The sequence below is a fragment of the Lipotes vexillifer genome, unplaced genomic scaffold (assembly GCF_000442215.2).
Source record: "Lipotes vexillifer unplaced genomic scaffold, Lipotes_vexillifer_v1.1 scaffold376, whole genome shotgun sequence".
Taxonomy (NCBI): domain Eukaryota; kingdom Metazoa; phylum Chordata; class Mammalia; order Artiodactyla; family Lipotidae; genus Lipotes; species Lipotes vexillifer.
Genome location: NW_006785037.1, coordinates 538,178 through 552,446, shown reverse-complemented (window position 1 = coordinate 552,446; position 14,269 = coordinate 538,178). Strand labels below are relative to the sequence as shown.

The following is a 14,269-nucleotide window of genomic DNA, read 5'->3' as shown; positions in this document are numbered from 1 at the left end:
ACAGAGACCAGATGTTTCTAGTCTTTTCCACTTCTGTAACAATCAAATCATTAAACAACCGTCGTCGCTTATCACATGACTACAAGATTTTTCAAATAGACTTGACAGCCCTTTGTTCTTGATAGGACACAAGAAAACAATAGGGCTTCTAATTATTTTCAGCAAGAATCACACAGACCAAGAAATCAAAATACAAAAGCTTTTGGCTATATATGCCAAAAAATCTTAAAGTATTACAGCAAGGACAGGGAAAGATGGAAATCAAGGACATTACTGGAATGAGGTAAACATTTCATGCATTTGCATAAATACATAATTTTTTAAATTCTCGTTTCCAAGGAATTTAACATGATATATTGAAACGGAAGACAGCAAAAACAACTCTCCAGTTGTGGGACATGGCAAACACAGTTATTATCTGTGCCAGGATGTAAACCGACCTCACACCTCAATAACAATTCTCGCAAATCGATACTGCAGAGAGGCAGGCGGCCTCAGCAACACGAGACCCCTCTCCACTCCTGGCTGGCTGGACAGCATATCCAGCAAGCCCGTCAAACTAACAAACCCCAGGGCTTCCCCACAGCCGACAGCCATGGAAAAATCTCCCTGTGTGACAAAGCCAAGGAGAACTCTGGAGCAGTGAGAAGTCACAACCGGGAGAGGGCCTGACCACAAGCCCAGGGTCAGAGGCTGGTGTCCAGCTGCAGGGTCCCCCTCTGCCAGACCCTCAGATGCAGCACAGCCTCGCTTCCGCCTCTTCTCTAGTTTCTTCTTCTTCTGTTTCCGGATCTGGCTCTTGAATGGGTCACTATGCTTGGGCTCCTGGGGCCCACAGTACAGCCGATCCTGGCTGAGCTGGAGGAGGTCCTCCTCAGCTGGAACACAGATCATGGTGTGCGGCTCGGGGCTGCCCTTCCTGAGCAGGGACAGCCTGACCCACACCAGGGCCTTGGGGAAGCGGTCCAGGATGGACAGGCAGGCCTCTCTGCTCAATTCTTGCTGCCCTGTGCCAGGAGCTCGTGGGGCTGCCCGACTGTTCCCAGAACTGGGTCCACACCAGGCTGACAGCTGCCTCAGTAATTTTCTACTCCTGCATGAAGTGGGAGACACATGTTTTGAGGATATTTTGTTCAAGGAGAAAATATGCAGTTGGAAGACTGGACATTGCTAGAGTTCATTTGATTTTTTAATACTCTGTGGGGGGAAAGGATCAAAACTTTGATTTTTTAAAACTCAAAAATACACATTTGTGTAATGATACTTTTCTTTTTATGTGTCTACTACTCTGAGACTCAAGGATTAAAGGTTTAAAGTTGAAGGCAGAGAAAAATAAGACAGTGGAGTAGAATCTATGGCAATATTCACAGTGAGAGGATTCGAGTAAAAAGGAACTGATGTTTTGATGAAAAAAGAAACTCTAAGGGACACTTATCTGAAAAGTAAGAAGGAAGGATATGAAATTACTGTACAGAAAAATAAGTATAAAGCAAAGGGGTGGCACTCTTTTAAAATCAGAGCACAGAATAAAGGGTAAATGATAAGCAGAATCGAATAGCCTGCAGCAGCACTGAGAGAGGAACACATTTTACACAGTAACCTCTGTGATATGACAATATCACAATGAATGGGGATCTAGTCGGCCACAAATGCAGATCATTCAAAAGCAATGGGAAGAAATCTAATTCAACGATTTAAAGAATGCTTGCAGGGGTTCTTCATTACTTAAGATCACAATCGTGAGGGGACTGCTTTGTGAGCAAAGACTAAATAAAATAGGTCTTAAACTGCCCTGGTTTAGGTCTACTGACGCGACATTTTAAATCATTTCATGAGTTAGCATCATGCCCCAAATCAAATGTATGTGATTTAGCCTTTTCCCTGGGCCCTCTATGATTCACTGGCTTTCCCTTCCAGAAGGTCCATAAATTCGCTTGGGCTTTGTGTAAAGGAACATGATAACTTTTACTTCCTGTAGCCTGGTCAGTATCAAAAAACAGGCAATCCAAAAACGTACCCAGAGGTCGTGTGCACTTACCTCAGAACACAGAGGAGACTGCTGGTGGCACCCTGGCCCACTACCCCCTCAGTCCCCGCCCGGGCTGGACCATCTGCGTCCATCACTCCCTTGGGCTCGCTGGAGCCGTTTAGGGGTGTGCCCTCATCATCAGGCAGCTGACGAGCCCTTCCAGGCACGGGAGCGCGAGGCACCACCTCTCTCCTCAGGCTACTCTCCTCACCACCTGGAGAGGAAGCTGCAGATGATTCGCCTTCGGCCTGGACTCTTGATTCCCAGTCTAGGGTTAACTGCTCCCAGGGACAGCAGAAAGGTGCCAGGGTGCCAAGCTTAACGTAGTTGGGCCGTTTTGCCGGAGGGCGTCTAATGGAAATCAAAGAGGAGAAACGATTTTGAACAATTTAGAATGGACAATCAAAATAACCATGGCCACCGTACTCCATCTCTATTTTAAAAACAAATGGGCAGGGCTTCCCTGGTGGCACAGGGGTTGAGAGTCCGCCTGCCGATGCAGAGGGTACGGGTTCGTGCCCCGGTCAGGGAGGATCCCGCATGCCGCGGAGCGGCTGGGCCCGTGAGCCATGGCCGCTGAGCCTGCGCGTCCGGAGCCTGTGCTCCGCAACGGGAGAGGCCACAGCAGTGAGAGGCCCACGTACCGCAAAAAAAAAAAACAGAAAAAAACAAATGGACAATCAAAATAACCATGGCCACTGTACTCCATCTCTATTTTAAAAACAAACATACAAAAAAGTTTTCTAAGAAATACGATTTTAAAAATTAATAATAACCAACTCTACTGGCTGAGCTTTCGTTTTCTTCGGTTTTTACTGTAATAAATAATGCACCCACAAAGTCGCCCTGCGTGCATCACTCCGGGGAGTGCCACTCCTGAAGAACTGCGGGTAAAAGGTGCTCCTGGAGCTGTGCAGTGATGCCCCTGAATATTCACAGGGTTTGAAGTCCAAAAGGTGCAAAAGGGGGACTTCCCTGGTGGTCCAGTGGTTAAGAATCAGCCTTCCAATGCAGGGGACACGGCTTCGATCCCTGGTCAGGAAACTAAGATCCCACATGCCATGGAGCAACTAAGCAACTCTGAGCCCACGCACTCTAGAGCCCCCATGCCCCAACTAGAAAGCCTACGCACCGCAATTAGAGAGCCTGCATGCCACAACTACTAAGCCTGTGCACCACAACTAGAGAGAAGCCCACACACCACAACGAGAGAAGCCCACGTGCTGCAACACAAGATCCCACGTGCTGCAACTAAGACCCGATGCAGCCAAAAATAAAAAAAAATTTTTTTTTTAAAGGTACAAAAGGGGTGATGGTGAAGTTTCTCCCTCACCCTTGACCTCTGGTGACCCAGTTGTCCTCCACAGAGACAATATCGTCATCTGTTTCTTATATATCCTTCTAGAGACATTTTATAAACTTACAAGCAGATATATACATATTTCTTTTTTTACCCATTTTACACAAATGGTGGCAAACCGATCCTGTACTCTTTTGCTTAACTTTATTCATTTAACAAAATATCTTGGAGGTCATTTTACATTAGCACATCAAGACATCCCTCACTCTTTTGCACAAGTCTTATCCCACTGGATGGTTATACCTTAAGTTATTTAGACAGTCCTCTCCTCGAGGACATTTTGGTTACTTTCAAGCTTTTGCTTCTACAAACGATGCTGCCATGAATGACCTTGAACATGTTGTACAAGTACAAGTATATCCACAGGATAAAGTCCTGGGAGTGGAAGTGCTAAGGCAACGAGTATTATTAGCACTTGCAATTTTGACAGATATTTCCAAACTGCCCTCCACATGGGTGATACCAAATGACTTTTCCAGCAACATGTTAGGGAGAACCTTCACAAAACCACTAACTAGTGGGAACCAGGGCCTGCTCTGGTATGTAATGACCCCAAGAGGTAGGGAGCAGCCTGGCCATGGGCCCTTCCGGGCTGGGGTACTCTGTGGGAGTCCCAGCCTGCACCCTCAGGCTGATGGTCTCCTAGGGAACAGGCCCAGACATTCCTTCCCCCCTTTGTTTCTTACTGTGTGCTATGCCCTAGGACCTCAAATGGAAATGAACCTGTACGCTTAATCAGAGGTTCAGTTTGAGCCTATATTCTGGAGACTGAACCAAATGTGTTCTGGCCTCCTGAGAGGGGCAGCTGGTGAAAAACCCTCTCAGAGTACTTGCCTCACCCAGAAACTTTTAAAAAGCGAGATGGGCAGTTTACAAAAAGAGAGACAAAAAATGGTGAAAACACTTAAGAGTACCCAACCTCACTTGTAAGCAAACAAACAAAAAATGAAAACGGTAAGATGCCATTTTTTCATCTGTGTTTTGTCAGTATTAAAAGATTGGTAAGGACTTCCCTGGTGGCGCAGTGGTTAAGAATCCGCCTGCCAATGCAGGGGACACGGGTTTGAGCCCTGGTCCGGGAAGATCCCACATGCTGCGGAGCAACGCAGCCCATGTGTCACAACTACTGAGCCTGTGCTCTAGAGCCCGCGAGCCACAACTACTGAAGCCCGTGTGCCTAGAGCCTGTGCTCCGCAACAAAGAGAAGCCACCACAACTAGAGAAAGCCCGCATGCAGCAACAAAGACCCAACGCAGCCAAAAATAAATAAATAAACAAATTTCTTTTTAATTAGTTAAAAAAACAAAATAAAAGATTGGTAATGGCCCGTGTTATCGAGACGTGAGGGAAAACAGGCACCCTCGGAACTAGAGGTAAAATTCTACACTAATACAAATAGCAATTTGCCAATGGTACATCAAATCCTCAAAGCATGCAGCTTTTTTTTCTTTTTAACCAGAGATCTTATTTATGAGATTGAGCCTAAGGTCCTTCTTTGCCTTCTTTCCGCTACAGCTGCTCTCAAGTGCTAGCTCTTTCTTTTTCACACCCCGCAGGCCTAGGGGTGGGCACATTCCTCCTGATGCCCCCAGGCCGCTTTTCTTCTCCTTCCTGCTCCCCTGAAGCACAAGCCATCAGATAAACCACTGGCTCTCCCTGCTCAGCCAGGGCCTCGGTCAACTCCCCAGGCACCCCATTCCCCGCCACTCTGCCTTCCCCTCCATCCCGACCCATTCTCAATGGCTTCAGCAGCTACACATATCATCCTTCTAGTACCCTGGCCCACCAGAAACTTCTCACACCTTTCACTTCACCCCATCTCAACCACCCACTCTCCTGATCACACCTTACCTTTTGGTCACTGCCAACACTCGCTCCACCTTAAAATCTCAATTTCAAGTATCCTTCACTCAGAATGATGCCTCCTATTTTGCCTGCCCATTTACCTCTCCACGGCAACAATTCCTCAACCACGGGAACTTAACTACGGTAAGTCCCCTACATACGAATGAGTTCCGTTCCAAGAGCGAATTCATAAGTCCAATTTGTTCGTTAAGTCCAACAGAGTTAGCCTAGGTACCCAACTAACACAATCGGCTATATAGTGCTGTAATAGGTTTATAATATCAATACTTTTCACACAAATAATACATAGAAAACAAACACAAAAAATAAAGAAAACATTTTTAATCTTACAGTACGGTACCTTGAAAAGTACAGTAGTACAGTACAACAGCTGGCATACGGGGCTGGCATCGAGTGAACAGGCAAGAAGAGTTACTGACTGGAGGAGGGAGAGGAGGTGGGAGATGGTAGAGCTGAAGGATCCTCAGCGATAGGAGACGGAGGGCAAGCTGTAATTTCACTCACGCCTGACGCTGATGGAACACACGTCCACATCGTTGAGAGTTTGCAACTTGAAGGTTCGTATGTAGGAGACTTACTGTATTCATTTACCACTTCATCACTGCTCACTACCGTCCTCACATCTCTCTCCTTGGAAGCCTAGATGCCACAGTTCCTAAGAGAGTCACTCCCTTTACACATACCCCCAAGTCCCTCCTCCCGCAAAGCCCCTGCTGGTTACATTCAACCCTCCACTACCCCACCTGCCAGCACCTGATTGGCAGAACATGGTTGGGGAAGAACATGCAGTAGTCCTGAAGGGTCTCACTACCAACACAACTTAAGTGGACTCCTACATTTCTTACAAATCTGATATGTTTCTCCAGTCGATTCTATCTTCCACTCTCCCAGAACACCGTCTATATCAATTCCTCTCTCCTCAAATCTCCAACAGCCTCTCTCCCCCTTATTCCTAGACGATAACCTTGCCTATTTTTCACTGAGAAGACGGTCACAATCAGACCACTACCCAACCTCTGCGCAGAGGCTAGCCTACCTAAATCTGTATTCACATTTTCAGAGTCAGCCTTCCAGCCTACTAAAAATAAGACAGCTAAGCCTGATCCTAAGGAATGCCACTCCTCCCCTTATGCCCTGGACGCTACCCCGTCTTCCTCACTCAAGGGCTTTGCTCTTGCCATTTTAGCCTCCCTCCCCTTGCCTGGATCCTTCCCACTTCCATCAAGAATAAGCTCCACAAGGGCAGAGCAGACTTTGCCCATCCCGTCCCCTGCTGCAGCCTCAGTGCCTAGAAAGGTTTTTGACACATGGCAAGTTCTAAGTAAACATGTGCTAAATGAATAAATCAGACAAATACGTAGAGATACAAATGGAAAGCTGTTCACAGAAGCACAGAGCAAAAATTCAGAAAGAACCTAAAGGGCCACTGATAAATCACAGAACAGCCATACTGTATTGGCAAACTACAACTCACTGGGCAAACCTGGCCCACTGCCTGTTTTTGTATGACCCACGAGCTAAGAATGGTTTTTACATTTTTCAATGGTTGAAAAAAACACAAGAGGGAATTCCCTGAAGGTCCAGTGGTTAGGACTCCGCACTTCCACTGCAGGGGGCCCGGGTTTCATTCCTGGTTGGGGAACTAAGATCCCACAAGCCGCGCGGTGCAGCCAAAAAAAAGAAAAAAGAAAAGAAAAAAACACAAGAGAATAATATCGTGTGGCACATGAAAATGCTATGAAATTCAAATAGGATTGTCCATAGCGTGAGCCTGGAACACAGCCGTGCTCACTCATTTATGCATCCTCTGAGGCTGCTTTTGTGCCACATGGCAGAGTTGAGCAGCTGCCATGGAGACCAAAGGGCCCACAAAGCCAGAAATAGTTATCATCTGGCCCTTTACAGAAAAAGTTTGCCAACTCTTGGTTTAGAGTCATATTTATTGATATGGGAAAACTTTCCATAATACACAGCTAAATGAAAAAAGCAGGTTTCAAAATAGTATATGTAATACAATGCCTTAAAAAAAATTTGTGTCTATGAAAAATTTATATACATAAAAAAATCTAAAGGGTGAGAAATAAGTATTACTGTCAATTATTATTTAACAAGCATGGAGAAGCCCCTGCACACTATGGGAGGCATAGGATGTACAACACACAATGGCTGCCCTCAAAGGGCTTGTAAACCAGCAATCCAGGAACGTATCCCCGTTCACTCACTCACTCATTCATCCATCATTCAAACAATAGCTGGAAAGCCAAGCCAACTGTAGCCAAGCCTGTCTCTAGAGTTGCATCAGTGCACAGGAGAGCACAACTGTGGAGCTCACAATCAAGGAAATACAACATTCAATTAGTCACCCATTCATCAGTCAACAAAAAAACAGGTATAAGGCCCACTGTGCACTAGGCACCGGCTAGATACTGCAGATGCCACAACAAACGAGAGTTTTTGTGCTTCCAGAAGTCTACAGTTCAGTAGGAAATACAGGTGCCCTATGTTTCCTTTCCAGAGTATAAAGGAAATAAAGCCCCTCACTGGCCACTCCTCCAATGGAAAAGAAAAAAGTCTAGATGGATAGATACCAAAATGTAAAAACAGTGCTATCTCTCTGGATGAAAGGAATACACTAGTCTATAAAGTATTTTTGTATGTTTCCATAGTACTCCATCTATAACCATTACGAAAAACAGAATTTCCATTTTGAGGAGGCAGGGCTCAGTAGCGGGAATCAATTAACAAGCGCCTGGAACTCAGGTCCACAGCTTAGGTGTACACCATCATCAGTGAAGCAAATAACCAAGAGAAAGGTTTGTAACCTGCATGGGCTATAAAATCTAGATATAGGGCAATCTCCTGACCTAAGTAGCATCTTCTTAATTATGTCTTGGGAATGTTGACAAGTACAGGAACTCCACATTATATAGTAAGAGTCCCTGAAGCCAGGACAAACATGATTGTTCAATGTGTCTTCCCCTTAAGACATCAAACTAGGGACTTCCCTGGTGATGCAGTGGTTAAGAACCCGCCTGCCGGGCTTCCCTGGTGGCACAGTGGTTAAGAATCCGCCTGCCAATGCAGGGGACACGGGTTCGAGCCCTGGTCCAGGAAGATCCCACATGCTGCGGAGCAACTAAGCCCGTGCACCACAACTACTGAGCCTGCTCTCTAGAGACCGTGAGCCACAACTACTGAAGCCTGCATGCCCTAGAGCCCACGCTCCGCAACAAGAGAAGGCACCGCAATGAGAAGCCCGCACAATGAAGAGTAACAATGAAGAGTAGCCCCAACTCACTGCAACTAGAGAAAGCCCACACGCAGCAACAAAGACCCAACTCAGCCAAAACTAAATAAATAAATAAATAAATTTATTAAAAAAGAATCCGCCTGCCAATGCAGGGGACAGGGGTTTGAGCCCTGGTCTGAGAAGATCCCACATGCTGCAGAGCAACTAAGCCCGTGCGCCACAACTACTGAGCCTGCGCTCTAGAGCCCACAAGCCACAACTACTGAAGCCCGTGTGCCACAACTACTGAAGCCCGCACGCCTAGAGCCCACGCTCCGCAACAAGAGAAGCCACCGCAAGCAGAAGACCGCGCACCTCAATGAAGAGTAGTCCCTGCTCGCCGCAACTAGACAAAGCCCACACTCAGCAATGAAGACCCAACGCAGCAAAAAATAAATAAATTTATTAAAAAAAAAAAAGACATCAAACTAGAGAAGCCAGTTTCTTACCTTTTGTACTTTTCAATAAGATTCTTAGCTTGCTCTTCAGCAAACAGAATCCCAGCAGGGCAGTCTGGGAAATCACCTGGGACATTAGGTGACCTTTTATACTGAGAATGCACTACAGTCTCTTTTAATCCTCCAACTCTTGCACCTCGATAGATCTAAAAGAAATGCCAGAAAGATCCTGTCACTATACCAACTTAAAACGAAGCTGCTAAATTCTTTGTATGGGAAACCTAAATACCCATCAAAAATCAAAAACAGAATGGATAAATACACTGGGGAACTACCCCATGATGGGTTACCATACAATAGTAAAAATGAATGAAATAGAGCTTCACCAATCAACATGGGGAAATCTCAATGTTGCGTGAATATTGCAAGTTGCAAAAGCATTTACACAAGGAATAAAGTTTAAAAACATGTCAAATATAGCTATTTTATTTTAGGATATACACACACACTTAATAAAGCTATAGAAACATGCCTGATAGTGACAAACACCAAAAACAGGACTAGTGATTCCTTGAGAAGGAGAGAGGGAAATGGGATTGGAGAGGGGTACACAGAGCGCTTCCAATGAACCTATAATGTCTTATTTCTTATTTCACCAGCTGGATGGCGGGTGAAAGGTACACAGGTATACCTTCTGTATGCTTCAAACAGTTCATAATTTTAAAGTTAGACTGAAAAATATTCCCACTCTTAAGTGATTAACTGAATGTCCTTTGCACTATGCATAATCACTAAAATTAATTATCTGCCTGAATCTAACGGTCTTACATGTCGTGCCCTTTATGCTTTCTAGCTCAAAGTAATTATTTAACCAGGAAAAAAAAAAACACACATTAGATTTTTAATAAAATTTTTATCTGGTTAATAAAAGAGGAATAAATGGAACAGCACGTAAAAAAAAAACAGTATTCTATACATCTATAAAAACGAAGTCTTTTGGCTTTTCAACTGTAACAAATTTCAAGTAAAGAAACCCCAACATTTTGTTGCCACTATTATTCAAAAATCAGGCCACTTTTAAAACCTCAAAAATTCAAAAAATGTCAGCACAACTCTTAGTAATGAAAACCGGGCTCCAGGGACTCTATGAAGTATCTCATATCCAGGATTATAGCTCAAAGGGCAGAGAACTAGCACTCAATTTCTAGGCCGTGCGTAAAGTCAGGAACATTTTCAGTGCTTGGCATTCACTAGGAATGTATTTTAAATGTTGTAACTGTTGGTCAGAATCGAAGAGTAACTTACAAATGGAATCCAGAAAGCCATGCCCCAGCCCTTTGGGAGGAGGACATCCCAGCCACTTCCCCAGCCTCGTTGGTCATCACCAGTCACTTTTCCTGGCTGTTGAATCAAAAGTATAGGAACCTTGGATTCATGGGGACCTAAAAAAAGCTGTGACCCGGGCACCAGCAATTCACTCCTCTTCCGGTTTAAATCCTGAAGTGGAAGAAAATAATTCAAGACAAACAACCCTAGTCTTCCGGGAGATCCTACCGGGTCTCCCTATAAGCAGCTTTAGAAAGTTAAATGCTCTTTTAAAAAGCAAGAAAAAGGTGTTCTCAATAAGTAAATGTGAGCCATTTTAAGTACAAGGTATTCCTCCCAGGATGATTTTCCTCTATACAAGTGCTTTGGTAGAAAATGCCCAATTGTCTTAAATTAGAATATACTAGGTGATTAAAGGTAATAAAATAATATACATTCATTCTGCTAATTCCTTATCTATCGGGATTAATCTTACATTTTGATACTCTGTCCCTACATTTATTTTGGTTAAGATTGGTGGTCATGAAGTAAAAGGGCTATAAACAAGAACTTCTCAAGGAGGGGCAAGTGGCAAAATACTCCAGCTTTTAAGAAAATTTCTCAGCAGGTCTTAAAAGAGAATATGCTATAAATTATCTATTAAGCGGACTGCAGGGAGTGGATAAGAACATCCTTGCAGATTTTTCTTGCCAGCTGGAGACAGGCCTGCCGCTCAATTGAGGAGACTACACAGGAGACCACCTCCATGCTACAAAATCTAACTCATGAATGCCCTTCATGCACGACCAAGTCCCGAGTCTCCTTTTTTTACCTTTGGTCAAGTTACCACTACCTTCTACATATTGGTAATTCCAAAATATCTATCTCTTTAGTCCCAACTTTTCCTCCTGGGATAGAAACCTGTCTCCTGGACATCTGCTCCTGGGACGTCCTGAGGCCCCTCAGTTTATGTGAGACTAAACTCATCTTCCCCGCTGCGTCACTCTCTTCCTGTGTGCCCCGGCTGGCTGAATGACATACAATTCTCACAGTTCATTAGCTCATTCGTTCACCCTTTCAAATATTTAGTCTTCATTCGTTTACTTGTTCATTCAAACATTTCCTAAGCACCTGTTATATGCCAGGCACTTAGCTAGAACTTGGGAATACAGCAGTGACAAGTCAGACCTGGCTCTGCCTCTCTTTTAGCTGAGCTCCTAAAACGAAGCTAGACCATTAGGAGCTAACCCACAGGCCTCCTCCTTTCTCACTTCCCATCTTGCAATCAACCACTGAGTCTAGTCAGTTTTACCTTCCAGGTATACGTATTAAAGCCCAGCCCCTCCACTCCAGCCACACTGCCACACTTCAGGCCCCCATCATGCCATCTGGACTACTTCAAGGGTCTCTTCTAAGCCATCCAACCACAAGCCCTGTCTCCAGCTCTTCCGCCCCCTTACCCCCGTCCCTAGTCTCCACAGCACTGCCAGACTGAAATCTGATCATGTCATGGCCCAACTTAAAATCTTCAATGGCCCCTGCATCTTCAGTCCAAATGCAAAAATGCCTCAAGGTCTTTTACACTATAGCCCCTTTTTATCTCCTCAGTTCCATCTCCTACCCTACCCTTAACTCCAAGATACTGATCAACTTGGAGATTCCTGAACATGCCATCCTGTTTTTGGCCTGGGCCCTTGCCCTCGTTCTCAACTCCGACAATCCTTCCTCCACTGCAGCCTTGGCTCCTGGCCCCTGGCCGCCAAGAAGCCTGGTTAATTCTGATCACACACCTAAGAGTTAGCTCAAATACCAGCTCCTCCACCCAGGAAGCTTTCCCCAGTTTCCCTAGTCCGGGCTCAGTACCCCTTCTTTGGGCTTCCTTTGTACTCTGTACTTGAACTTCAACCTAATCCTAGTCATCTACCCCACTACCTAATACAATACCTGGTGCTGATAGGAGCTCAATCATTGTGAAATTAATGACAGAGAACATTTAAGGGGAAAAATAATAAAAGGAAAAAAAATTTAAACTATAAGATTATCATTTCAAGAAAAAGTCTTTGTATTGACCTTTTCTAGAGATTATTCTTCTCTAAGAACGGAAAATAGCATTGTATATATCGTAAGGGATCCAAAAATTGAAAATAAAAGGAAGTCTATGGGATTCTATAAAGTATGAAATAACGTTCATGGTCTCTAGAGTGATGAATTTCTGCCTGTTTTCACGACTTTACCATTAGTTACCTGATCCGAGATTTTATTCTCTGTGACACTCTTACAGATATCCTGGTTCCAAAGAAAGCTATGCGAACACTCCACAGGCACACCCTCCAGAAGCAGCTGTCTAACTTTCTCATTATCTAAGAGGGAAAAGAAATAGCCTTAAACCACATTCCTTAGATCAGTGAGGTCAAATTCTAAACAAAGCCAGGTGACCTTTTGTCACAAGAAACTATTCTATAGGCTCCTCTAGAAGCCTAACTTCTCTAGAGAAATTTATTTCCTTGAGTAGAAATTGTTATCCTTACAGTTGGTTTCATAATCTGTGAAACAGCAAAGGCTCCTAAACTTATTTCTTTGACATTTATTTTTAGTCTGTAAGATGCAAATATTACATTAAATTGCCTCTAAATATCTGCCTGATTCCACATTTAAGATAATCACGTTCTAGGCATCACTGCAGAGGCGAACCATTTCTTGATTATATGCTCTTGACGGCACAAATCATATTTTAACTATTGGCTTCAGGGCTCTTTATATCATCCCTGACCCAATGGTCTTGAGCCAACAGACACCATCCTCTTCTTCTGTCCTATTACTTCAAGTTTCTGATAACCCTTTTTTACAGAATTGAATGTATGCCTTTCTGTAAAACGTATTTTTCTCAGTCCTTTAAAACGAATATATTTGTTGTGAAATATGTTGTTTCATCCCTTAAAACGAGCTACACCATGACAAAAAGTACTCTAGTGGGAAAGGAGGAGGAATTTTTTCAGTTATAAACACATATATTGACAGAAGAGACTTCCTACATGCAATTACTTAAACACTAGGGGAAAAAAAATCTTTCAAATCTTACTTTGTTGGACTGAAGAATTAAAAGTAAAAAGTCAGACGATTCATGAGTTTAGGCTAAGGTCCTAAAATGCCAACATAGAAAGGTCACTCAACCTGCATGGGTCTGATGGCTGAAAAAAGTAAGTTGGAAGTGACTTGGCCATAATGTGACAGATATCAGGGATAAACAAGTTAGAAAAAACTAAACTGGTGAAAAGATCTGAGATGAAAGCTCCTTAAAAGCAGCAACTGCTTCTACTGCAGCTGGAGAGAATAACCAGCAGCATCTCAAGTGACAAGGCGTGTGCTGTAAAAATTCACACGGCCTGTCTAGGAGCAAAAAAGCCCCATCAAACAGCTGTCTGCCGAGAAGGCTTTCCTGTGGAGTGCTGCCATAGATCTGAGTGACAGAGCTGGGCTTTTATTCAGATTTGGCTGCAGACAAAAGAGATGGCTAATACTTAGGGTGTAAAGGCATAAGAAAGCACAATTTCATCTTCAAATATTCTACAAAATAATAAGTAAAAAGATGAAACAAAGTAGATGGTACATCCAGACAATGAAATATTATTCAGCACTAAAAATAATGAGCTATCGAACAACCCAATCCAAAAACGGGCAGAAGACCTAAACAGACATTTCTCCAAAGAAGATATACAGATTGCCAACAAACACATGAAAGAATGCTCAACATCATTAATCTTTACAGAAATGCAAATCAAAACTACAATGAGATATCATCTCACACCGGTCAGAATGGCCATCATGAAAAAAACCAAAAAACAATAAATGCTGGAGAGGGTGTGGAGAAAAGGGAACACTCTTCCACTGCTGGTGGGAATGAATTGGTATACAGCCACTATGGAGAACAGTATGGAGGTTCCTTAAAAAACTACAAATAGAACTACCATATGACCCAGCAATCCCACTACTGGGCATATACCCTGAGAAAACCATAATTCAAA

The 14,269-nt window shown here is 43.8% G+C and overlaps 1 protein-coding gene across 2 annotated transcripts in view; it reads right to left on the bottom strand.

The window, feature by feature from the left end:
• Positions 1–298: 298 nt before the first annotated feature.
• POP1 (POP1 ribonuclease P/MRP subunit) overlaps positions 299–14,269 on the bottom strand; it is a 34,554-nt gene continuing 20,583 nt past the window's right edge. The window contains exons 11-15 of one of the 2 annotated variants that reach the window (XM_007457158.1): positions 12,492–12,607; positions 10,248–10,439; positions 8,994–9,148; positions 2,039–2,380; positions 299–1,093 (exon numbers count right to left, since the gene is read on the bottom strand). In XM_007457158.1, coding sequence (XP_007457220.1) covers positions 442–1,093; positions 2,039–2,380; positions 8,994–9,148; positions 10,248–10,439; positions 12,492–12,607 — 1,457 coding nt within the window. In that variant the 3' untranslated portion in view covers positions 299–441. The remainder of the gene's footprint in view (positions 1,094–2,038; positions 2,381–8,993; positions 9,149–10,247; positions 10,440–12,491; positions 12,608–14,269) is intronic. The other variant, XM_007457159.1, reaches the window with a different exon arrangement.